At 42.4% G+C, this 25,798-nt stretch overlaps 1 protein-coding gene across 1 annotated transcript; it reads right to left on the bottom strand.

Moving 5' to 3' along the window:
* Nucleotides 1-571: 571 nt before the first annotated feature.
* Nucleotides 572-14,538, bottom strand: chst7 (carbohydrate (N-acetylglucosamine 6-O) sulfotransferase 7). The gene is made up of 3 exons (XM_045696690.1): nucleotides 14,527-14,538; nucleotides 12,206-13,665; nucleotides 572-1,059 (listed from the first exon to the last, which is right to left on the bottom strand). Exons 1-2 carry the CDS (start codon nucleotides 14,536-14,538, stop codon nucleotides 12,238-12,240), a joined length of 1,440 nt encoding a protein of 479 aa, XP_045552646.1. The 3' UTR covers nucleotides 572-1,059; nucleotides 12,206-12,237.
* Nucleotides 14,539-25,798: the final 11,260 nt, after the last annotated feature.

The raw sequence follows: 25,798 nt of genomic DNA, 5'->3' as shown, positions 1-25,798 counted from the left end.
TATCACCATAACAACAACAGGTAGAAAGGTTGATAAATAGTATCACCATAACAACAACAGGTAGAAAGGTTGATAAATAGTATCACCATAACAACAACAGGTAGAAAGGTTGATAAATAGCATCACCATAACAACAACAGGTAGAAAGGTTGATAAATAGCATCACCATAACAACAACAGGTAGAAAGGTTGATAAATAGCATCACCATAACAACAACAGGTAGAAAGGTTGATAAATAGTATCACCATAACAACAACAGGTAGAAAAGTTGATAAATAGCATCACCATAACAACAACAGGTAGAAAGGTTGATTGCACAATCTGCGTCCTGCTGACTAGAGACAGGATCTGTTTCTATAAAAAAATTAAATAAAATATCCACTTTAAATCCTTAATTTCTTAGCCAGCTCATTCATATATGTCTTGTAACCATTACATCACTGTCAATCCCCAAACCAAGGCGTATGTAAACTGGGACTGGTCAGATTATAGAAAACATCTAAGATCATCAGAAGAGAACTTGAAAACAACATGTATTTAGTGTTGCCCGTATTAAAAACAGGAGTTCAATGATTTTTGATTTTTTATTAACAAATTGACCAACAGTATTTATATAAATAGTGAAAAGAGCAGGTTCTAGTATCAATCTCTGCGAAACACCTTCATGGACTTCAAGAAATATCGGACATCGTGACCGATGGGGTTGAGTTCTGTCACAGAAACAATCATGAAACCAGGCGTCAGAGTTCAGGCCAGTGGAGGACAACTTGTTCAATAAAAGTATTTGATACTGCTATTTTTCGACAGATCCACAAAACAGGAAGCAACAATTCATTTTAGCATCTAAAGCATTGACACGATTCTGTCCCTCTAAGTCCTCTTCATGTTGACGTGTCGCTGTCCAGCCCGTGACGGACTCCTTCCCTGTGTATCCTCTCTCTCCAGGGGATTGGCTGAAGAAAACAGACCCCGACAGTCTTTCTGCTTCTCAGTTCCTCTTCCCTTGGCACCAGTCTGACACTCCTGCCATCGTAGTTTCTCCCATGAATTTCAGGCACCTGTATGAAAAGGAAAAAAAAATGGCACAGCTAAAGTTAGCAAATTCCTTCTCAAGCTAAAATAACAGGTCTGCTGCTCAACGGGGAGTAACAGTCTCCCACCTCCTCCACTCTGTGCCTGGTCGGATGGGGCCACAGTGTCTCCTGACCCCTCCTGTCTCAGCCTCCAGTATTTATGCTGCAGTAGTTTATGTGTCGGGGGGCTAGGGTCAGTCTGTCACATCTGGAGTATTTCTCTTGTCTTTTCCGGTGTCCTGTGTGAATTTAAATATGCTCTCTCTAATTCTCTCTTTCTTTCTTTCTTTCTCTCTCTCTCGGAGGACCTGAGCCCTAGGACCATGCCTCAGGACTACCTGGCTTGATGACTCCTTGCTGTCCCCAGTTCACCTGGCCGTGCTGCTGCTCCAGTTCCAACTGTTCTGCCTGCAGCTATGGAACCCTGACCTGTTCACCGGACGTGCTACCTGTCCCAGACCTGCTGTCCCAGACCTGCTGGAACCCTGACCTATTCACCGGACGTGCTACCTGTCCCAGACCTGCTGTTCTCAACTCTCTAGAGACAGCAGGAGCGGTAGAGATACTCTCAAAGATCGGCTATGAAAAAGCCAACTGACACTTACTCTTGTGTTACTGACTTGTTGCACCCTCGAAAACAACTATGATTATTATTATTATTTGACAATGCTGGTCATTTATGAACATTTGAACATCTTGGCCATGTTCTGTTATAATCTCCACCCGGCACAGCCAGAAGAGGACTGGCCACCCCTCATAGCCTGGTTCCTCTCTAGGTTTCTTCCTAGGTTTTGGCCTTTCTAGGGAGTTTTTCCTAGCCACCGTGCTTCTACACCTGCATTGCTTGCTGTTTGGGGTTTTAGGCTGGGTTTCTGTACAGCACTTTGAGATATCAGCTGATGTAAGAAGGGCTATATAAATACATTTGATTTGATTTGGTGACGGCTTACAGACCGCCTGGCTCTGGCCTCCCTCCCCTGTGACTGGTGCTGGCCTCTCTCCTCCCTCCCCTGTGACTGGTGCTGTCTCTCTCCTCCCTCCCCTGTGACTGGTGCTGTCTCTCTCCTCCCTCCCCTGTGACTGGTGCTGGCTCTGGCCTCCCTCCCCTGTGACTGGTGTATGGTGCTGGCCTCCCTCCCTCCCCTGTGACTGGTGTATGGTGCTGGCCTCCCTCCCTCCCCTGTGACTGGTGTATGGTGCTGGCCTCCCTCCCCTGTGACTGGTGTATGGTGCTGGCCTCCCACCCCTGTGACTGGTGTATGGTGCTGGCCTCCCTCCCCTGTGACTGGTGTATGGTGCTGGCCTCCCACCCCTGTGACTGGTGTATGGTGCTGGCCTCCCTCCCCTGTGACTGGTGTATGGTGCTGGCCTCCCTCCCCTGTGACTGGTGTATGGTGCTGGCCTCCCACCCCTGTGACTGGTGTATGGTGCTGGCCTCCCTCCCCTGTGACTGGTGTATGGTGCTGGCCTCCCTCCCCTGTGACTGGTGTATGGTGCTGGCCTCCCTCCCCTGTGACTGGTGCTGGCTCTGGCCTCTCTCCTCCCTCCTGGCCCTGAAGGCTGGGCTTGTCAAAGGGGGTGTATGGTGACAGGCTGAGCCCAGACTCATACAATGGTTCCTATGTTCTGTTCTCTCCAGCAGGGCTGGCTTGCTGCTGCCCCCGGGGGTGTGATTCAGTCCCTGCCAGCCCCAGATAGCAGCCCACCCCCTCCCTCCCATTGGCCTTTAGAAAAACGCCAGTCCCTCATTAGGAGGAAGAACTATTTCCTTACCATTCAGTTTCCCCGTCAGAAGGACTCTAAAATGTCGCCTACGCAGTAAACTCTTGACGTGCTGGAGGTGCGTTATGACGTTACCCTGGTCAGTTACAGGTCTTACTGCTGTACTAGTGCGCTTCTACAATCCATTGATCTCATCCTAAGATGTTTCCTAATGACCTGAGACTGAGGTGATGTTTTCTGATAATACAGGGTTGGACAGCGTCACTCCAGAGCGGTGGGCATAGCTTGACTCGTCCAACCGGTTCATTCATTTGTGATAACAGATATGTGTGAGATATCTGACATAGACCAGAGTCCATTTACCTGAATACAGAGATATAGGCCTACCGCCTACTCCTGAGATATGCACTGGCTTGGGACAGAGCTATCCAGAGGAAGCCAGAGAAGATAGCCAGAGGAAGCCAGAGGAGATAGCCAGAGGAAGCCAGAGCAGATAGCCAGAGGAAGCCAGAGGAAGCCAGAGCAGATAGCCAGAGGAAGCCAGAGCAGATAGCCAGAGGAGATAGCCAGAGGAGATAGCCAGAGGAAGCCAGAGCAGATAGCCAGAGGAAGCCAGAGCAGATAGCCAGAGGAAGCCAGAGCAGATAGCCAGAGGACGCCAGAGCAGATAGCCAGAGGACGCCAGAGCAGATAGCCAGAGGAGATAGCCAGAGGAAGCCAGAGCAGATAGCCAGAGGACGCCAGAGCAGATAGCCAGAGGACGCCAGAGCAGATAGCCAGAGGACGCCAGAGCAGATAGCCAGAGGACGCCAGAGCAGATAGCCAGAGGAGATAGCCAGAGGAGATAGCCAGAGCAGATAGCCAGAGCAGATAGCCAGAGCAGATAGCCAGAGCAGATAGCCAGAGGACGCCAGAGCAGATAGCCAGAGGACGCCAGAGCAGATAGCCAGAGGAGATAGCCAGAGCAGATAGCCAGAGGAAGCCAGAGCAGATAGCCAGAGCAGATAGCCAGAGGACGCCAGAGGAGATAGCCAGAGGAAGCCAGAGCAGATATAGAAGTAGTAAGAAAGCATTTGTTTTGAACAGGGTCTGGGCAAGGACACTGCACATTACAGCACATATCTTATGTGTTCTTATCGGGGAGGGATGAAGTGGATAAACAAGCTGGTGTCATCCTCATGATAACCAGATACCAGGCATGTCGAGTTGATGTCGTCAAACCTCTAAACAGATACTGATGAGGCCACGTGAGGTTTAAGCCCTTAATCCCAAATTAAAAATCAGTTGAGTTTTATCAGAATAAATGTGAGAGGTTGCAATTTTTAGGGCTTTTCAGCATCCCTTTATTTTTATTGAAAAGTAGAATTTGGCAGGAAATGTATGAAATGCTGTATAAGTTTAATTAAACAGGCCAGGGTTTTATCTGCTTCAATAACCAAACACAACCAGCGCTTATTAGAAGCAGGCTTCTATTTGAGCCAGGCTTCTATTTGATTAATGCACACAGCTTTTTCACTAATAAAAAATGTTGAAAAGACTACATCACTATTTATTGTGACCAATACAAACATTATAATAACAAAATCCATCGCAGGTCAGACTTACAAAGATCAGGTTTCATTTCATACAAGCCCGATTTTCGAACTTCACCACCATTCTCTCACTCATTGCGCCTCGTATCCCCTGTTGTTGCAACGCCATCACACCCGATGAATACTGAAGTCTGTCTCGGTCCCCAGGACATCGGGTGATGCCTTCCAATACCATCCACTAGGGGCAACTTAACCTGCAATTTACAAACCTTAACCATTACGTACTTTCAGGTTAACGAGATGTTTATCCTCCCTGGAAAACGTTGAATACTGCCGTTTCATCCATGATATCATGTTGCTAGTTGAGACCATGTCAAACTGCTGTTTCATCCATGATATCATGTTGCTAGTTGAGACCATGTCAAACTGCTGTTTCATCCATGATATCATGTTGCTAGTTGAGACCATGTCAAGTTATCGTTACTCATTGTGTATTTATTATAACTTTTATTATTATGCGTTTTACTTTATTATTTCTCTCTACACCTGTTGGTTAAGGGCTGGTCAGTCTGCATTTCACTGTGAGGTCTACACCTGTTGGTTAAGGGCTGGTCAGTCAGCATTTTACTGTGAGGTCTACACCTGTTGGTTAAGGGCTGGTCAGTCTGCATTTCACTGTGAGGTCTACACCTGTTGGTTAAGGACTGGTCAGTCTGCATTTCACTGTGTGGTCTACACCTGTTGGTTAAGGACTGGTCAGTCTGCATTTCACTGAGGTCTACACCTGTTGGTTAAGGGCTGGTCAGTCTGCATTTCACTGTGTGGTCTACACCTGTTGGTTAAGGACTGGTCAGTCTGCATTTTACTGTGAGGTCTACACCTGTTGGTTAAGGGCTGGTCAGTCTGCATTTCACTGTGAGGTCTACACCTGTTGGTTAAGGGCTGGTCAGTCTGCATTTCACTGTGAGGTCTACACCTGTTGGTTAAGGGCTGGTCAGTCAGCATTTCACTGTGAGGTCTACACCTGTTGGTTAAGGGCTGGTCAGTCTGCATTTCACTGTGAGGTCTACACCTGTTGGTTAAGGGCTGGTCAGTCTGCATATCTCTGTTAGTCTACACCTGTTGTCTCTCTCTGCATTGTTGAGAAGGATCTGTCAGTAGAGGTCGACCGATTAATCGGAATGGCCGATTAATTAGGGCCGATTTCAAATTTTCATAACAATCGGTAATCCGTATTTTTGGCCACCGATTTTTTTCTTTTTTTTACACCTTTATTTAACGAGGCAAGTCAGATTAAGAACACATTCTTATTTACAATGACGGCCTAGAAACGGGGGTTAACTGCCTTGTTCAGGGGGGCTTCGTTTTTGCAACCTTCGGTTACCAGTCCAACGCTCTAACCACCTGCCTTACATTGCACTCCACGAGGAGCCTGCATGGCAGGCTGACTACCTGTTACGCGAGGGCAGCAAGAAGCAAAGGTAAGTTGCTAGCTAGCATTAGACTTATAAAAAACTATCAATCTTAACATAATCACTAGTTAACTACACATGGTTGATGATATTACTAGTTTATCTAGCTTGTCCTGCGTTGCATATAATCGAAGCGGTGCCTGTTAATTTCTCATCGAATCACAGCCTACTTCGCCAAACGGGTGATGATTTAATAAGCGCATTTGCGAAAAAAGTACTGTCGTTGCACCATTGTACCATAAACATCAATGCCTAACAGGAGTATTTAGACTTAGCCACCCGTTAGATAAAATACAGAACGGTTCCGTATGTCACTGAAAGAAAAAAAAAATGTTTTCGAGATGATAGTTTCCAGATTCGACCATGTTAATGACCTAAGGCTCGTATTTCTGTGTGTTTATTATAATTAAGTCTATGATTTTATAGAGCAGTCTGACTGAGCGGTGGTAGGCAGCAGCAGGCTCGTAAGCATTCATTCAAACAGCCCTTCGCTGTGCTTCAAGCATTGTGCTGTTTATGACTTCAACCTGGGTGGGTATAATTTGTGGAACGTTCCAACAGGAATCTATTCCAAAAACTTCCTAAATAACAAGGTTTCCAAAAAAACAACGCATACAAAGTTGTATAGCGTCAGAATAAGATACCGGGTAGGGAGTGGTCTATTTCATTGCGTTTTTCACTCATCACGTTTATTCCGAAAAATGTCTGTCCTCACATGTCTGTTTGCCTATGGACAAACATTAAGATTAAGCTACGTGGTGAGTTGATGCCTATTCGGCAGCTAGTTAGCTTGGTTTGTATGCGTTGCTACTTTGTATGCGTTGTTGTTGGCAACCTTTTACTTTTACTTTTTTTTGGAACAGATTCCTGTTGGAACGTTCCACCCCTTCAAGCCTATCAACTCCCGAGATTAGGCTGGTGTAACCGATGTGAAATGGCTAGCTAGTTAGCGGGTGCGCGCTAATAGCGTTTCAAACGTCACTCGCTCTGAGACTTGGAGTAGTTGTTTCCCTTGCTCTGCATGGGTAACGCTGCTTCGAGGGTGGCTGTTGTCGATGTGTTCCTAGTTCGAGCCCAGGTAGGAGCGAGGAGAGGGACGGAAGCTATACTGTTACACTGGCAATACTAATGTGCTTATAAGAACATCCAATAGTCAAAGGTATATGAAATACAAATCCTATTGAGAGAAATAGTCCTATAATTCCTATAACTACAACCTAAAACTTCTTACCTGGGAATATTGAAGACTCATGTTAAAAGGAACCACCAGCTTTGATATGTTCTCATATTCTGAGCAAGGAACTTAAACATTAGCTTTTTTACATGGCACATATTGCACTTTTACTTTCTTCTCCAACACTTTGTTTTGCATTATTTAACCCAAATTGAACATGTTTCATTATTTATTTGAGGCTAAATTGATTTTATTGATGTATTATATTAAGTTAAAATAAGTGTTCATTCAGTATTGTTGTAATTGTCATTATTACAAAAAATAAAAATAAATAATCGGCCGATTAATCGGTAGCAGGTTTTTTTCCGGGGTCCTCCAATAATCGGTATCGGAGTTGAAAAATCATAATCGGTCGACCTCTACCTGTCAGTCAGCATTTCTCTGTTAGTCTACACCTGTTGGTTAGCATGTGAAAAATACAAGAAAAGATTTGAACCAAGCGCCTTGAACTGAATAAGGATTATATGAGAGTATCGGCATCTTGAAACATCTATTGACCTTCTGGAAACTAAGCTCGTATTATAAGGAGGATGGGATCCACCCAAATCATTTGGGTTCCTGGATCCTTTCACAGCATTATAAGGCTGCGTTGAGACAATGACTTATCAATGACCCAAGTCCAGCTCAGTTAATCCCTACCACTGTGTTGCTGAGTTGTCATAATGGTTTAGCAAATGTACATTATACCAGGGGCGTTGGCAAACACAATGTAAGTAACCTAATTGATGTCCCTCTAACTGCTCTGAATTCCTCTGTTTATCCTACAGCTATTGTCTGCTGTAATCATGAGCCTATGAACCAGAGTTATTCTGTTATCACTCAGGCAGTGTGTCCTAGTAGGAAGTCCACTGTGTGCAGCTCATCCTGCACTATCATCAATAACCTGAGCATGTTTACCTCTGCTAAGCTTCCCAGTACAGCAAGAAAAACAATCAAGCATCCCAGAAATGTGCTAAAAATAGCCCACATTAACATATGTAGCTTAAGAAACAAGGTTCATGAAATGAATAATTTGCTAGTAACAGATGACATTCATATTCTGAAACTCACTTAGATAATACCTTTGATGATTCAGTGGTAGCAATACATGGTTATAACATCTACAGAAAATACAGAAATGCCAAAGGGGGAGGTGTTGTTGTCTATATTCAGAGCCACAGTCCTGTAAAGATTAGAGAGGATATCATGTTAAATACTGTTGAAGTAATATGGCTACAGGTTCATCTGCCTCACCTAAAGCCCATTCTGGTGGGAAGCTGCTATAGACCACCAAGTGGTAACAGTATCTGGATAACGTGAGGGAAATGCTTGATAATGTATGTGATATCAACAGAGAGGTATATTTTCTGGGTGATTTAAATATTGACTGGTTTTCATCAGGCTGCCCACTCAGGAAAAAACTTCAAACTGTAACCAGTGCCTGTAACCTGGTTCAGGTTATCAATCAACCTACCAGGGTTGTTACAAACAGCACAGGAATGAAATCATCAACATGTATTGATCACATCTTTCCTAGTGCTGCAGAACTCTGCTCTAAAGCAGTATCCAAATCCATTGGATGTAATGATCACAATATAGTAGCCATATCTAGGAAAACCAAAGTTCCAAAGGCTGGGCCTAATATAGTGTATAAGAGGTCATACAATACGTTTTGTAGTGATTCCTATGTTGTTGGCGTAAATAATATTTGTTGGTCTGTGGTGTGTAATGATGAGCAACCAGACGCTGCACTGGACACATTTACCTATCCCAGTTACTAATAAGCACCCATTAAGAAAATGACTGTAGAAACTGTTAAATCCCCGTGGATTGATGAGGAATTTAAAAATGGTACAAGGCAAAATAGAAGGCAAATAAGTCTGCCTGTACAATCAATTGGCAAACGTACAGCAAATTGAGAAATCATGTGACTAAACTGAATAAAAAGAAACTACCCTATGAAACAAAGATAAATGACACAAAGAACGATAGTAAAAAGCTTTTGGGGCACCTTAAATTAAATTCTGGGTAAAAAGGCTCAGACACCCACACATACCCCACAAGACATGCCACCAGAGGTCTGTTTAAACTACTGGGACACAGCTCAGACACCCATACATACCCCACAAGACATGCCACCAGAGGTCTGTTTAAACTACTGGGACACAGCTCAGACACCCACACATACCCCACAAGACATGCCACCAGAGGTCTGTTTAAACTACTGGGACACAGCTCAGACACCCATGCATACCCCACAAGACATGCCACCAGAGGTCTCTTCACAGTCCCCAAGTCCAGAACAGACTATGGGAGGAGCACAGTACTACATAGAGACATGACTACATGGAACTCTATTCCACATCAGGTAACTGATGCAGCAGTAGAATCAGATTTAAAAACAGATAAAAATACACCTTATTGAACAACGGGGACTGTGAAGCAACACAAACACACGATAACATACGTACTATACACACATGTACACATGGACTTTGTGTTACAGATAAGTGATAGTAGTAGAGTAGAGGCTTGAGGGCACACACTTAATATGTTGTGAAATCTGTTATGAATATATTCTAATGTTTTTAACATGTATAAACTGCCTTGGCAGGAACTAATGGGGATCCATAATAAACCCCAGGAAGAGTAGCTGCTGCCTTGGCAGGAACTAATGGGGATCCATAATAAACCCCAGGAAGAGTAGCTGCTGCTTGGCAGGAACTAATGGGGATCCATAATAAACCCCAGGAAGAGTAGCTGCTGCCTTGGCAGGAACTAATGGGGATCCATAATAAACCCCAGGAAGAGTAGCTGCTGCCTTGGCAGGAACTAATGGGGATCCATAATAAATACAATTTGAACAGTCTTGGAGAATGTCACACACAGTTGACCCATATAGTGCCTTCAGAGTATTTAAACCCCTAGACTTACTCCACATTTTGTTGTGTTACAGCCTGAATTCAAAATGGATTAAATATGTTTCTCACCCATTTACACACAATACCCCATAATGACAAAGTGAAAACATGTTTTTAGAAATGTTTGCTAATTTATTGAGAATTAAATACAGAAATATGTCCTTTTCAATCACAGCCCTGAGTCAATACGTGTTAGAATCACCTCTGGCAGTGATTACAGCCGAGATTCTCTCTGGGTCTCTGAGAGCCGAGGGTCTCTCTGGGTCTCTCTGGGTCTCTCTGGGTCTCTGAGAGCCGAGATTCTCTCTGGGTCTCTCTGGGTCTCTGAGAGCCGAGAATCTCTCTGGGTCTCTGAGAGCCGAGAATCTCTCTGGGTCTCTGAGAGCCGAGAGTCTCTCTGGGTCTCTGAGAGCCGAGAGTCTCTCTGGGTCTCTGAGAGCCGAGAGTCTCTCTGGGTCTCTGAGAGCCGAGAGTCTCTCTGGGTCTCTGAGAGCCGAGAGTCTCTCTGGGTCTCTGAGAGCCGAGAGTCTCTCTGGGTCTCTGAGAGCCGAGAGTCTCTCTGGGTCTCTGAGAGCCGAGAGTCTCTCTGGGTCTCTGAGAGCCGAGAGTCTCTCTGGGTCTCTGAGAGCCGAGAGTCTCTCTGGGTCTCTGAGAGCCGAGATTCTCTCTGGGTCTCTGAGAGCCGAGATTCTCTCTGGGTCTCTGAGAGCCGAGAGTCTCTCTGGGTCTCTGAGAGCCGAGAGTCTCTCTGGGTCTCTGAGAGCCGAGTGTCTCTCTGGGTCTCTGAGAGCCGAGATTCTCTCTGGGTCTCTGAGAGCCGAGATTCTCTCTGGGTCTCTGAGAGCCGAGATTCTCTCTGGGTCTCTGAGAGCCGAGATTCTCTCTGGGTCTCTGAGAGCCGAGATTCTCTCTGGGTCTCTGAGAGCCGAGATTCTCTCTGGGTCTCTCTGGGTCTCTGAGAGCCGAGAGTCTCTCTGGGTCTCTCTGGGTCTCTGAGAGCCGAGAGTCTCTCGGAATTAGTCCTTTTGTAAGTTTTTCCTTGGTAAGCCATTCTCATTCTTCAAGCTCTGTCAAGTTGGTTGTTGATCGTTGCTAAACAGACATTTTCAAGTCTGGCCACAGATTACCAAGCCGATGTAGCCCTTTCCTGCAGTCAAATGACCAAATGGCCTCATGGGTGGAATGTTATAATGTTTTTCATAATTTTATAATGAATCACTTCTCTTTTTTATGCCACATATCCGGTGTTTCTATGTGATGCGGTTTTGTTATATTTCAGTCTTCTGTGATGAGTATAAAGTGTAATATTGGGATGGAAACTCAAAATGTAATACAGTTCATCTCTATATCTGACATGGTACAGGTGTCTTATTTTGTTAAGCCCATAACCATGTGTGTTTTGTTTTAAAGTAGATGTGTTTAAGACTACCAATGAAACACTGTGTGACCCTGATTTAGCCCCATGCAGTAAAAGGTTAAGTCAAAACTGAAACTAGGTCACTCAGGAACATTCAATGTCTTCTTGGTAAACAACGCCAGTGTATATTTGGCCTTGTGTTTAGGTTAATGTCCTGCTGAAAGGTGGATTTGTCTCCAAGTTTTTTCCTCTAGGAATTTGCCTGTGTTTGGCTCTATTCAGTTTTTAACTCCCTAGTCCTTGCCGATGACAAGCATACCCATAACATGATGCAGCCACCACCATGCTTGAAAATATGAAAAGTGCTACTCAGTGATGTGTTGGATTTGCCCCAAACATAACACTTTTTATTCAGGACAGAAAGTTAATTTCTTTGCCACATTTTTTGCAGTTTTACTTTAGTGCCTTATTGCAAACAGGATGCATGTTTTGGAATATGTTTTGTCTGTATAGGCTTCCTTCTTTTCACTCTGTGATTTAGGTTAGTATTGTGGAGTAACTACAATGTTGGTTATCCATCCTCAGTTCTCTCCTATCACAGCCATTAAACTCTGTAACTGTTTTGAAGTCACCATTGGCCTCATGGTAAAATCCCTCATCATCACAGGCCTACATACCTCCATCATCATCACCACAGGCCTACATACCTCCATCATCATCACCACAGGCCTACATACCTCCATCATCATCATCATCACAGGCCTACATACCTCCATCATCATCACAGGCCTACATACCTCCATCATCACCACAGGCCTACATACCATCATCACAGGCCCACATACCATCATCATCATCATCACCACCACAGGTCTACATACCATCATCATCATCATCACCACAGGCCTACATACCATCATCACCACCATCTTGATGCTGTAATTGTCTATGTTTGATCCACACTGTTCTTCTGATAGCCCAGTTGTCTCATGACCTCACTGCAGTAGTCTTCCACTTGGGAGATCTGTTCAATGTTCAACCGCTCTCTCCATGCGAAGATGGCTTCCTTAGCGTCTCTGGACGATATTAGAAACGGTTTGTCTGAGGAGTAACCGTGTCCGTGGGTCATGTTCAACACGAACTTATCCATGGCAGGAAAGGACGAGAGGTTGGAGAAGGTGTAAAGTCTCTTGAGTTCCTCCATGGGGTGTAGAACCAAGTCTTCGTAACGGATCTTGATGTAATTCCTCTTTACCCAGAGGGGCGCATTCATCATGAGCATCATATCGTTCAACCAGTTGTCACATATTATCTCCATCGCGCTGGAGACATAATTCTCTGCCCGGTTCCCCCTTTTGTTCGGCAACAGCAGACGCTTGTATTTCTCCGTCTGTTTTTTACTTCTCAGTACCTGTATGCTCTCCTTGACCAGAGCTTGTTTCGATTTCAGTCGTGAATTGTGTACTGCCCGCGGATCTCTAAACAACTGAATGATCTGGAGATTTAAAGCGGGATCTCTGATTAACGGGACGAGTACACCGAGATCCAGAACCCGCACACCTTTGATTACCACGACGCGATACTTCTTGCACTCCTTCTCTAACTCCTTGATATCTTTCCTTGGGCACTTTCCACAGACGTCATCCTGGACTAATCCCACTTCGTTTCTCTTGTACGCCTCGCATAGAGGTTCCGAACAGATCACTTTGTTCTTTCTCCATCCAAATATAAAAGACGTGGTGATATTTTGACTCCCTGTGTACAGTTTTAAAACTGAGAAGTCGCATCGTAATAACGCCTTCATCATATCACGCACGGCTCCTTGTAGACTGACCGCATCTCCTGGATATAAAGCCTGCCATATATGCCACATGGGCTCGTAGAGATAAAACACATCGGGGTGTTGATTGAATAACTCTCCTAAGAACGATGACCCCGTCCTCCATGTAGCATGTAAATAAACGTGTATTTTAGACTGGGTCCTGTTGACTACCGACTCTTCCACGGTATCCGTAGTGTTGCCGAACTTGTCCCCGTTATTCCACATACCGAGGTCGGGGCACCTCGGCTGTTGCTTACCATGTTTAATATGCTCTGATTTACTCCTGTAGTCCAGCATATACGGAATTAACAGAAGTAACACGGAATATCCTAGAATTAAAATGAAGTATTTCTTCTGAAGCCTCCTTTTCATTTCCCTCTCTCTCAGATAGACACGGCTGTAGTTGTTGTGTTTGTCGCCGCTCTGTGAAGGCTGAGGAGCGCAGCAGGAAAGACCTGAAACAGTAAAAGTTGTTGTTTGTCGCCGCTCTGTGAAGGCTGAGGAGGGCACAGGAAAGACCTGAACAGTAAAGACTGACACACGCCCATTCAACTGACTCAATAAACCCACAGTCACAGGTTCAAAATAAAAGCCCACAGTCACAGGTTCAAAATAAAAGCCCAGTTATATCGTTTCAGTCTAAATTTTATTTTAAAAAATCGAATCATATTTATGTATAGCTAGGCCTATATAGATGTTTCTAAAGGGCCTAAATACTTATGAAAATATGTTTATTTTTTTAATATTTTTTTTCCAAAAACCAGTTTTCTTTTCGCTTTGTCATTATGGGGTATTGTGTGTAGCTTGATGAGGGAAAATGTAATTTAATGAATTTTAGAATAAGTCTGTAACAAAATGTGGAAAAAAGTTGTATAGATCGTCATTGTAAATAAAAATAGGTTCTTAACTGACTTGCCTAGTTATATAAAGGTTAAATTATTGTTTTAAGTCAAGCGGTGTGAATACTTTCCAAATGCCCTGTACTGATGAAAAACATACATATCCCTGCAAAGGAAAAACTGTTCTCCAACGAAAGCCAACTGAAAACTGAGAAATAACTTTAGTTGAGTTTTTATTCTAACAATTGGTTGCCATGGTGAATAATCCAAAAGCAATTGGTAGGATACATGAAAGGAAACATCAAAGAGTTTACCGGAATCTCTAAATTACATTTCAATTACATGTATTTGTAGATCTAATGACATTTAGTGGGATTCTAAATTCAAATCTAAGGGGCTTTTATAGAACTTATATTTCTTAAACAAGCAACTTATAAAGTGCACACACACCAAAAACCCTGTTGCTTTGACAAGAGTCAATAATTCACTAGTATCGATCAGGTTGTGCTCCTGAAACTAACGCAACTGAAAAAAACAAATGGAAACTGGGTCCGTGTGCTTATTGATAATTCACATTTCCTTTCATCTCGGCAAGGCCAAACGAGGATTTTTTTTTTTTTTTAAATCCTATTTTTCCTTTTGTCAATTTCTACGCCAATAAAATGGTCTAATGCAAAATGCTTTTATTTCCCATTTTTCCACTTATCTCTAAATGTGAGTAGCGGACAAAATATAAAAACAACTGGATTGTTCTATTTCCAAGTAATCATTTACTTATTTTCATTTTCATGTGTTCAAATTCGAAATACCAAAAACAAGTTGTTGTATTTTTAAGTTGGAAGAATTATTGCCGAAAACCAAAAACCACTCATCGGTAGATAATGATCACAGACAGTAAGGAATCGGTTCCATTTCTCATTTCCGGTCATGTGGGTTGGGCTAAATCTATAGTCTTGTATCATTGGTCAAACGCATATCCTGTTCAAATCTAGCCTTCAAAATAAGAGTTGAGTGTGTGTTGCACGACTTTGTGTGTGTTGCACGACTTTGTGTGTGTTACAAAATGCATACTTGTGTTCTTTCTAGAGCATATAACGAGTACTTAAGTCAACTGTCATTTATCAAGTGCAATTCCAAAAATAATAAGGTGAAAACGCAAGTTTGTACTAAGTTTCCTGAACGTTCAATAAGCGTAGGTCTACTTGGGAGGTCAGGAAAACAAAGCAGAGCATGTGAGCATCCTTTTTTTACTTTTTGGTTCCCTTTGCCAGGGAGGCTATCCCATAACACCTTGGCAATGGCGAAAATGGCAGACTGAAGTCCCCGCCCGGGAGAAAATGGATGCGGTCCAAACACTAAAAAGATACCCTCGTCCACTTACCCTCGCCTTATGCCCTTGGAGGAATCCCCGTCGCCATCTTGGAGGATGGTCCAAATGATTAGCCAAGCAAGGGAAGTTTGCAACGTAAGCCCCTCAGCCCCCGTTTTCAATCGGCTTAGCGAGTGTACAATTATGTTCACTCCGGGGCCTGAAACTCCCCATAAATCAATTCGCAACGATTGTACATCTGCTAAGAAAAGTCAGCGAAATCTTTAAATGAACAATGTCAAGTGATAAAAACAATCAAACATCCCAGAAAAGTGCAAAAAAAAAATCATGAAATCAATAATTTGCTAGTAACAGATGACATTCATTTCTGAAACTCACTTAGATAATACCTTTGATGATACAGTGGTAGCAATACATGGTTATAACATCTGCAGAAAATACAGAAATGCCAATGGGGGAGGTGTTGCTGTTTATATTCAGAACCACATTCCTGTAAAGATTAGAGAGGATCTCATGTTAAATACTGTTGAAGTAATATGGCTACAGGTTCATCTGCCTCACCTAAAGCCCATTCTGGTGGGAAGCTGCTATAGACCACCAAGTGCTAACAGACAGTATCTGGATAATAGGTGAAATGCTTGATAATGTGTGTGATATCAACAGAGAGGTATATTTTCTGGGTGATTTAAATATTGACTGGTTTTCATCAGGCTGTCCACTCAAGAAAAAGCTTCAAACTGTAACCAGTGCCTGCAACCTGGTTCAGATTATCAGTCAACCTACCAGGGTAGTTACAAACAGCACAGGAATGAAATCATCAATATGTATTGATCACATCTTTACTTATGCTGCAGAAATCTGCTTTAAAGCAGTATTTAAGTCTATTAGATATAGTCGCCAGCTACTAATAAGCACCCATTAAAAAATCTGCTTTAAAGCAGAATCTAAATCCATCAGTTACTAATAAGCATGCACACATTAAGAAAATGACTGTAAAAACTGTTAAATCCCCGTGGATTGATGAGGAATTGAAACATTTCATGGCTGAGAGGGATGACGTTAAAGGAATGGTAAATAAGTCTGGCTGCACAACCAACTGGCAAAACGTACTGCAAATTGAGAAATCATGTGACTTAGCTAAACAAAAAGAAGAGGAAACGGTGCTAAATGTCACCTGTTAAATGGGATACTTCATGATCACAGGCTGTAACTAATCATGGTTATATCATGATGTTCATTAGAGTTGTCATCTGTTAAAACGGGATACTTCACGCTCACAGGCTATAACTACTCAGAGCAAATATGGATAACGGTTCTGTACACATAATCTCTTGGAATATAAATGGTTGTGGTAGCCAAGTGTAGAGGAAAAAGATCTGGACGTACTTAAAATCAAAACAGGTGGATAATGTGTTTATACAGGAATCACATTTAACGGATAGAAGCACTGATCATTTAGAGGAGGCTGGGTTGCTGTAGTTTATCACAGATCATTTAGAGGAGGCTGGGTTGCAGTAGTTTATCACAGATCATTTAGAGGAGGCTGGGTTGCAGTAGTTTATCACAGATCATTTAGAGGAGGCTGGGTTGCAGTAGTTTATTACAGATCATTTAGAGGAGGCTGGGTTGCAGTAGTTTATCACAGATCATTTAGAGGAGGCTGGGTTGCAGTAGTTTATCACTGATCATTTAGAGGAGGCTGGGTTGCAGTAGTTTATTACAGATCATTTAGAGGAGGCTGGGTTGCAGTAGTTTATCACTGATCATTTAGAGGAGGCTGGGTTGCAGTAGTTTATCACAGATCATTTAGAGGAGGCTGGGTTGCAGTAGTTTATCACAGATCATTTAGAGGAGGCTGGGTTGCAGTAGTTTATTACAGATCATTTAGAGGAGGCTGGGTTGCAGTAGTTTATCACAGATCATTTAGAGGAGGCTGGGTTGCAGTAGTTTATCACAGATCATTTAGAGGTGGCTGGGTTGCAGTAGTTTATCACAGATCATTTAGAGGAGGCTGGGTTGCAGTAGTTTATCACAGATCATTTAGAGGAGGCTGGGTTGCAGTAGTTTATCACAGATCATTTAGAGGAGGCTGGGTTGCAGTAGTTTATCACAGATCATTTAGAGGAGGCTGGGTTGCAGTACACATATCATTTAGAGGAGGCTGGGTTGCAGTAGTTTATCACAGATCATTTAGAGGAGGCTGGGTTGCAGTACACAGATCATTTAGAGGAGGCTGGGTTGCAGTAGTTTATCACAGATCATTTAGAGGAGGCTGGGTTGCTTTAGTTTATCACAGATCATTTAGAGGAGGCTGGGTTGCTGTAGTTTATCACAGATCATTTAGAAGGAGGCTGGGTTGCAGTAGTTTATTACAGATCATTTAGAGGAGGCTGGGTTGCAGTAGTTTATCACAGATCATTTAGAAGGAGGCTGGGTTGCAGTAGTTTATTACAGATCATTTAGAGGAGGCTGGGTTGCTGTAGTTTATCACAGATCATTTAGAGGAGGCTGGGTTGCTGTAGTTTATTACAGATCATTTAGAGGAGGCTGGGTTGCACTAGTTTATTACAGATCATTTAGAAGGAGGCTGCGTTGCAGTAGTTTATCACAGATCATTTAGAGGAGGCTGGGTAACTGTAGTTTATTACAGATCATTTAGAGGAGGCTGGGTTGCTGTAGTTTATCACAGATCATTTAGAGGAGGCTGGGTTGCTGTAGTTTATTACAGATCATTTAGAGGAGGCTGGGTTGCTGTAGTTTATCACAGATCATTTAGAGGAGGCTGGGTTGCTGTAGTTTATTACAGATCATTTAGAGGAGGCTGGGTTGCACTAGTTTATCACAGATCATTTAGAGGAGGCTGGGTTGCAGTACACAGATCATTTACAGGAGGCTGGGTTGCAGTAGTTTATCACAGATAATTTAGAAGGAGGCTGGGTTGCAGTAGTTTATTACAGATCATTTAGAGGAGGCTGGGTTGCAGTAGTTTATCACAGATCATTTAGAGGAGGCTGGGTTGCTGTAGTTTATCACAGATCATTTTTATTTATTTTATTTTTATTTAACCTTTATTTAACCAGGAAGGGCTCATTGATATTTAACATCTCTTTTTCAAGAGCGTCCTGGCCAAGATGGGCAGCGCCAAGTCATTACAAAAATTACAGACAAACAACATGAAAAACTACAATTAATCTCGTAAAAACCATAGAATTCACAAGAGTATAACATAATCAAAAACAGCAAATTAAAAACATTGACATGTCAGGGAATCAGCCTCCAGATCATCAGTGATTTAAAAGCACCAATCGGGACCAAGTTCTTCCAGTTTAAAGTATTTTGTAAGGCGTTCCAAGACGATGGCGCAGAACATAAAAGCCCTTTTACCAAATTCAATTCGGACATTTGGGGGTGGGGGTACTGTCACGCCCTGACCTGAGAGAAACGGTTTATTTCTCTATTTTGTTAGGTCAGGGTGTGAGGTGGGCAGTCTGTGTTATATTTCTATGTTTTCTTTTTCTTTGATTGGCCTAGTATGGTTTCCAATCAGAGGCAGCTGTCTATCGTTGTCTCTGATTGGGAACCATACTTAGGCAGCCCTTTTTCCCTCCTTCAGTGTGGGATCTTGTTTTTGTACAGCTCAGTGAGCCTGCAGAACGTGACGTTCGGTTTCCGTTGTTTGTTGTTTTGATTTAGTGTTCCGAGTTAAATATAAATTCATCATGAGCACTTACCCACGCTGCACCTTGGTCTCCTCATTACGACGAGCGTTACAAGATCGTCCTTCCTGGAGACTTCAACCTTCATCTGATGGGCAGATCGTCCTTCCTGGAGACTTCAACCTTCATCTAATGGGCAGATCGTCCTTCCTGGAGACTTCAACCTTCATCTAATGGGCAGATCGTCCTTCCTGGAGACTTCAACCTTCATCTGATGGGCAGATCGTCCTTCCTGGAGACTTCAACCTTCATCTAATGGGCAGATCGTCCTTCCTGGAGACTTCAACCTTCATCTAATGGGCAGATCGTCCTTCCTGGAGACTTCAACCTTCATCTGATGGGCAGATCGTCCTTCCTGGAGACTTCAACCTTCATCTGATGGGCAGATCGTCCTTCCTGGAGACTTCAACCTTCATCTGATGGGCAGATCGTCCTTCCTGGAGACTTCAACCTTCATCTAATGGGCAGATCGTCCTTCCTGGAGACTTCAACCTTCATCTAATGGGCAGATCGTCCTTCCTGGAGACTTCAACCTTCATCTAATGGGCAGATCGTCCTTCCTGGAGACTTCAACCTTCATCTAATGGGCAGATCGTCCTTCCTGGAGACTTCAACCTTCATCTAATGGGCAGATCGTCCTTCCTGGAGACTTCAACCTTCATCTAATGGGCAGATCGTCCTTCCTGGAGACTTCAACCTTCATCTGATGGGCAGATTGTCCTTCCTGGAGACTTTAACCTTCATCTAATGGGCAGATCGTCCTTCCTGGAGACTTCAACCTTCATCTAATGGGCAGATCGTCCTTGCTGGAGACTTCAACCTTCATCTAATGGGCAGATCGTCCTTCCTGGAGACTTCAACCTTCATCTAATGGGCAGATCGTCCTTCCTGGAGACTTCAACCTTCATCTAATGGGCAGATCGTCCTTCCTGGAGACTTCAACCTTCATCTAATGGGCAGATCGTCCTTCCTGGAGACTTTAACCTTCATCTAATGGACAATATGATTGATAGAAGTACATTCACAGGTAACTCCACGCCAAAGGATAGACTTGCAATACATATGCTAGCAGAATATATGGGTTTTACAGACCTATGGAGATCAGTCCATCCTATTGAAAAAAGTATATTCTCTTTCTCCCACTGTTATAAGACACACTCCAGAATAGATGTCTTCTTGATATCTAATTTCATGGTTAATAATGTGATTGATTGGTTCCATTGCCTTCACAGATCACGCTATCAAATCAAATCGTATTGGTCACATACACATGGTTAGCAGATGTTAATGTGAGTGTAGCGAAATGCTTGTGCTTCTAGTTCTGACAGTGCAGTAATATCTAACAAGTAATCTAACAATTTCACAACAACTACCTAATACACACAAATCTAAAAGGATTGAATAAGAATATGTACATATAAATATATGGATGGGCGATGACCGAGCGGCATAGGCAAGATATAGAGAGTTACATGTTGATATAAACACCGAAAATATGAGGAAGGGTAGATTTAGACTCAACACCATGCTGTTACAAGATGGGATATTTAGCCAGTCACTAACAGAGGAAGGGTAGATTTAGACTCAACACCATGCTGTTACAAGATGGGATATTTAGCCAGTCACTAACAGAGGAAGGGTAGATTTAGACTCAACACCATGCTGTTACAAGATGAGATATTTAGCCAGTCACTAGCAGAAGGGTAGATTTAGACTCAACACCATGCTGTTACAAGATGAGATATTTAGCCAGTCACTACCGGATGATCTTACATAGGCTCAACTGAAAGCTTTCCACAGTGTGGGAAACCTCTAAAGCATACAGTACCAGTCAAAAGTTTGGATACACCTACTCATTCAAGGGTTTTTCTTTATTTTTACTATTTTCTAAATTGTACAATAATAATGAAGACATCAAAACTATGAAATAACACATATTGAATCATGTAGTAACCCAAAAAGTGTTAAACAAATCAAAATATATTTTAGATTTTAAATTCTTCAAAGCCACCATTTGCCTTGATGACAGCTTTGCACACTCTTGGCATTCTCTCATCCAGCTTCATGAGGTAGTCACCTGGAATGCATTTCAATTAACAGGTGTGCCTTGTTAATTTGTGGAATTTCATTCTTAATGCATTTGAGCCAATCAGTTGTGTTGTGACAAGGTAGGGGTGGTATACAGAAGACAGTCCTACTTGGTAAATGACCAAGTCCATATTACGGCAAGAACAGCTCAAATAAGCAAAGAGAAATGACAGTCCATCATTACTTTAAGACATGAAGGTCAGTCAACATGGAACATTTCAAGAACTTTGAAAGTTTCTTCAAGTGCAGTCACAAATACCATCAAGTGCTATAATGAAACTGGCTCTCATGAGGACCGCCACAGGAAAGGAAGACCCAGAGTTACCTCTGCTGCAGAGGATAAGTTCATTAGAGTTACCAGCCTCATGAGGACTACCACAGGAAAGGAAGACCCAGAGTTACCTCTGCTGCAGAGGATAAGTTCATTAGAGTTACCAGCCTCATGAGGACTACCACAGGAAAGGAAGACCCAGAGTTACCTCTGCTGCAGATGATAAGTTCATTAGAGTTACCAGCCTCAGAAATTGCAGCCCAAATAAATGCTTCACAGAGTTCAAGTAACAGACACATCTCAACATCAACTGTTCAGAGGAGACTGTGAATCAGACCTTCATGGTCGAATTGCAGCAAAGAAACCACTACTAAAGGACACCAATAAGAAGAAGAGACTTCCTTGGGCCAAGAAACACGAGCAATGGACATTAGTCCGGTGGAAATCTGTCCTTTGGTCTGTATGAAATGTATGCATTCACTACTGTAAGTCGCTCTGGATAAGAGTGTCTGCTAAATGACTAAAATGTAAATGTAAAAATGTGCTTTTCTGTTGGGAAAAGCATTCCAGATGAAGCTGGTTGAGAGAATGCCAAGAGTGTGCAAAGCTGTCATCAAGGCAAATGGTGGCTACTTTGAAGAATCTCAAATCTCAAATATAACACTTTTTTTGGTTACTACATGATTCCATATGTGTTATTTCATAGTTTTGATGACTTCACTATTATTCTACAATGTAGAAAATAGTAAAATAAAGAAAAACCCTGGAATGAGTAGGTGTGTACAAACTTTTGACTGGTGTACTGTATATTAGAGGGAAAATAACCCGTTTTTAAAGGGAGATAAGAAGACAGGCAGGCTACTAGCAAGACAACTAAAAATGCAGAACACTACTAACGAAATGACAGTAATTAAGAAGGTGTCACGTCCTGACCATAGAAAGTTCGTATTTTTCTATGGTAGAGTAGGTCAGGGTGTGACTGGGGGGGTTTTGTCTAGTTTATATATTTCTATGTTTGGTTCTAGTTTCTTTTTTCTATGTTGGGTTTTTTGTCTAGTTTAAATTTTCTATGTTGTGTTCTAGGTTCTTTTTTCTAGGTTGGGGGTTTTCGTCTGATTCCCAATTAGAGGCAGCTGGTCATCGTTGTCTCTAATTGGGGATCATATTTAAGTTGTTGTTTTTCCCACTAGTGTTTGTGGGAGATTATTTAGAGTTTATGCATGTAGCACCTCTTCGTCACGGGTTGTTGTTTATAGTTTATTGTATTGTCTTGCATAGTTTCACATAGAAATAAAGATGTGGAACGATACGCACGCTGCGCCTTGGTCTCTTTCATACGACATCCGTGACAGAAGCTCAATAAGATGGTGGCCTCATCCAAAGAGATAAACAGTGTGTTTCAACGTTTTTATGAATATTCACATACATCCTTCTGTTCATAGATATGGATACTTTGTTGTCTGGTATATAATTACCCAGATTACCAGGTAGAGAACCTGGACTGTACTATAAACAGAGGAGGTTAGAGCCGCCATTTTATCTATGAAAGCAGGGAAATCACCAGGTCGAGATGACCTTCCTGTAAAATATTATAAAAGTATATTGACATTGTTGTACCTGTATTGACAATGGTTTACCAGGAAGCATTTAAAAATGTCTCCCTTCCCGGACACCTTTAATGAGGCTTCGATATCGCTGATTCCTAAAAAGGATAGAGATACTACAGAACCTGGGGATTTTAGAGCCATCGGCCTCCTTAATGTGGACTGTAAGATTCTTACTAAGACCCTTGCGATACTCTTAGAGAAGGCACTACCTAATATCATACACAGGGACCAAGTAGGATTTATTACAGAACAGGACCTGAACTGATCATATGAGGAGGATCTCTTACATCTCATGCGGTTAAACCGCTCAAATATAGTTCCTACAGCTGCTGTCTCCTTAGAAGGCATTTGATTGGGTATCGTGGGCTTTTCTCTTAAGAACCCTAGAAAAATGTGGTTTTGGACCTGACTTTTGTAAATGGATAGGAGTCCTCCTATATTTGGTAATTAAGTTGAGCTCAAATTTGGAGGAAGGGATGGGACTAAATTGAGGCACTACTAGTCAAGATTAAGACCAATTTAGAGAAATGGGAAAAGATCCATGTGATTTAAAATGGTTGTGGTCCCACACATGTTGTTACATTCAATAGAGGTTTAGAGATCAGTACACAAGATATGTGGAATTTCACATCTAAAACAAGGATACTCATCATTGTTGCACAATCCTAGGCTACGGATAGGAAAGAAGTCTGTGTACTGGAAAGTGTCTCTATTGAAGTCGATCTGTACAATGAAGATGTTTTAATGTCATACTCAGATTTGGTACAAAAACTTTTCTGTTGGTGACCAGGGACATTTCTGGAAATGTTTACAATTGAGAGAATGTTTGTAATCCTTAGAATCTGGAAGGTTCACTCCTACTCTGAAACAGGGGATAGAATCACTGTTGGTATGGTTACAGCAGCTAGAATCATCCTTAGAATCTGGAAGGTTCACTCCTACTCTGAAACAGGGGATAGAATCACTGTTGGTATGGTTACAGCAGCTAGAATCATCCTTAGAATCTGGAAGGACCTCTCCTACTCTGAAACAGGGGATAGAATCACTGTTGGTATGGTTACAGCAGCTAGAATCATCCTTAGAATCTGGAAGGTTCACTCCTACTCTGAAACAGGGGATAGAATCACTGTTGGTATGGTTACAGCAGCTAGAATCATCCTTAGAATCTGGAAGGTTCACTCCTACGCTGAAACAGGGGATATAATCACTGTTGGTATGGTTACAGCAGCTAGAATCATCCTTAGAATCTGGAAGGACCTCTCCTACTCTGAAACAGGGGATAGAATCACTGTTGGTATGGTTACAGCAGCTAGAATCATCCTTAGAATCTGGAAGGACCTCTCCTACTCTGAAACAGGGGATAGAATCACTGTTGGTATGGTTACAGCAGCTAGAATCACTGTTGGTATGGTTACAGCAGCTAGAATCATCCTTAGAATCTGGAAGGTTCACTCCTACTCTGAGACAGGGGATATAATCACTGTTGGTATGGTTACAGCAGCTAGAATCATCCTTAGAATCTGGAAGGACCTCTCCTACTCTGAAACAGGGGATAGAATCACTGTTGGTATGGTTACAGCAGCTAGAGTCATCCTTAGAATCTGGAAGGTTCACTCCTACTCTGAAACAGGGGATAGAATCACTGTTGGTATGGTTACAGCAGCTAGAATCATCCTTAGAATATGGAAGGTTCACTCCTACTCTGAAACAGGGGATAGAATCACTGTTGGTATGGTTACAGCAGCTAGAATCATCCTTAGAATATGGAAGGTTCACTCCTACTCTGAAACAGGGGATAGAATCACTGTTGGTATGGTTACAGCAGCTAGAATCACTGTTGGTATGGTTACAGCAGCTGGAGTCATCCTTAGAATCTGGAAGGTTCACTCCTACTCCTACAAATACTTGCTAGGATCACTGGTAGAAACAACAATTCTAGAAGCTGGATGTGTTTTCTAAGTCATTTATCTAAGACTGGGAGGTGATTACTTATGCTTGTGAACCCATTTAGTTCTGTACTGTAGCTTGTGAGATAATATTTGACTGTGTATGTGTGCTATGTTGGAGGATATGTCCATTTTTTGGGGTTTGTTTGTGGAATAAAATGGACTACTGTCCACTGAGGAGAGGACGGCTCATGATAATGGCTGGAATGGAGTGAATGGAACGGCATGTAACACATGGAAACCATGTGTTTGATGTATTTGGTACCATTCCACCTATTTCACTCAAGCTATTACCACAAACCCGTCTTACCCAATTAAGGTGTCACCAACCTCCTGTGCTGTACAAAATATAATTGGTTAATTGGTTTGACTTGATTATGTACACCTGGGGCAATAGTCATTAAGGAGACTGGACATTTACAGAATGTTTTGATAGAAATGTATAGATCCAATATGGAACAGTCTGTGCTCTAGTCATTCTATTCATTTTTATTTTGTATTTTACAGCCTTTTTCTCCCTAATTTCGATCTTGTCTCATTGCTGCAACTCCCCAACACGCTCGGGAGGCTTGTTGTGTAATGATCATGCTGTTTAATCAGCTTCTTGATATGGCACACCTGTCAGGTGGATGGATTATCTTGGCAAAGGAGAAATGCTCACTAACAGGGATGTAAACAAATGTGAGCACAACATTTTAGAGAAATAAGCTTTTTGTGATTGTGGAACATTTCTGGAATCTTTTTATTTCAGCTCATGAAACATGGGACCAACACTTTACATGTTGCATTTATATTTTTGTTCAGTATAATTTCCTTTCAACACTTACTAGCCATATGTTGTTACTGTTACAGTAGCATTCTCAGTAAGACTTAACATTTAAAAAGGTA

The sequence above is a fragment of the Salmo salar genome, chromosome ssa16 (assembly GCF_905237065.1).
Source record: "Salmo salar chromosome ssa16, Ssal_v3.1, whole genome shotgun sequence".
NCBI classification, from domain to species: Eukaryota; Metazoa; Chordata; class Actinopteri; order Salmoniformes; family Salmonidae; genus Salmo; species Salmo salar.
Note: the sequence above shows the minus strand (reverse complement) of the source record. Positions and strands in the feature narration are given on the sequence as shown.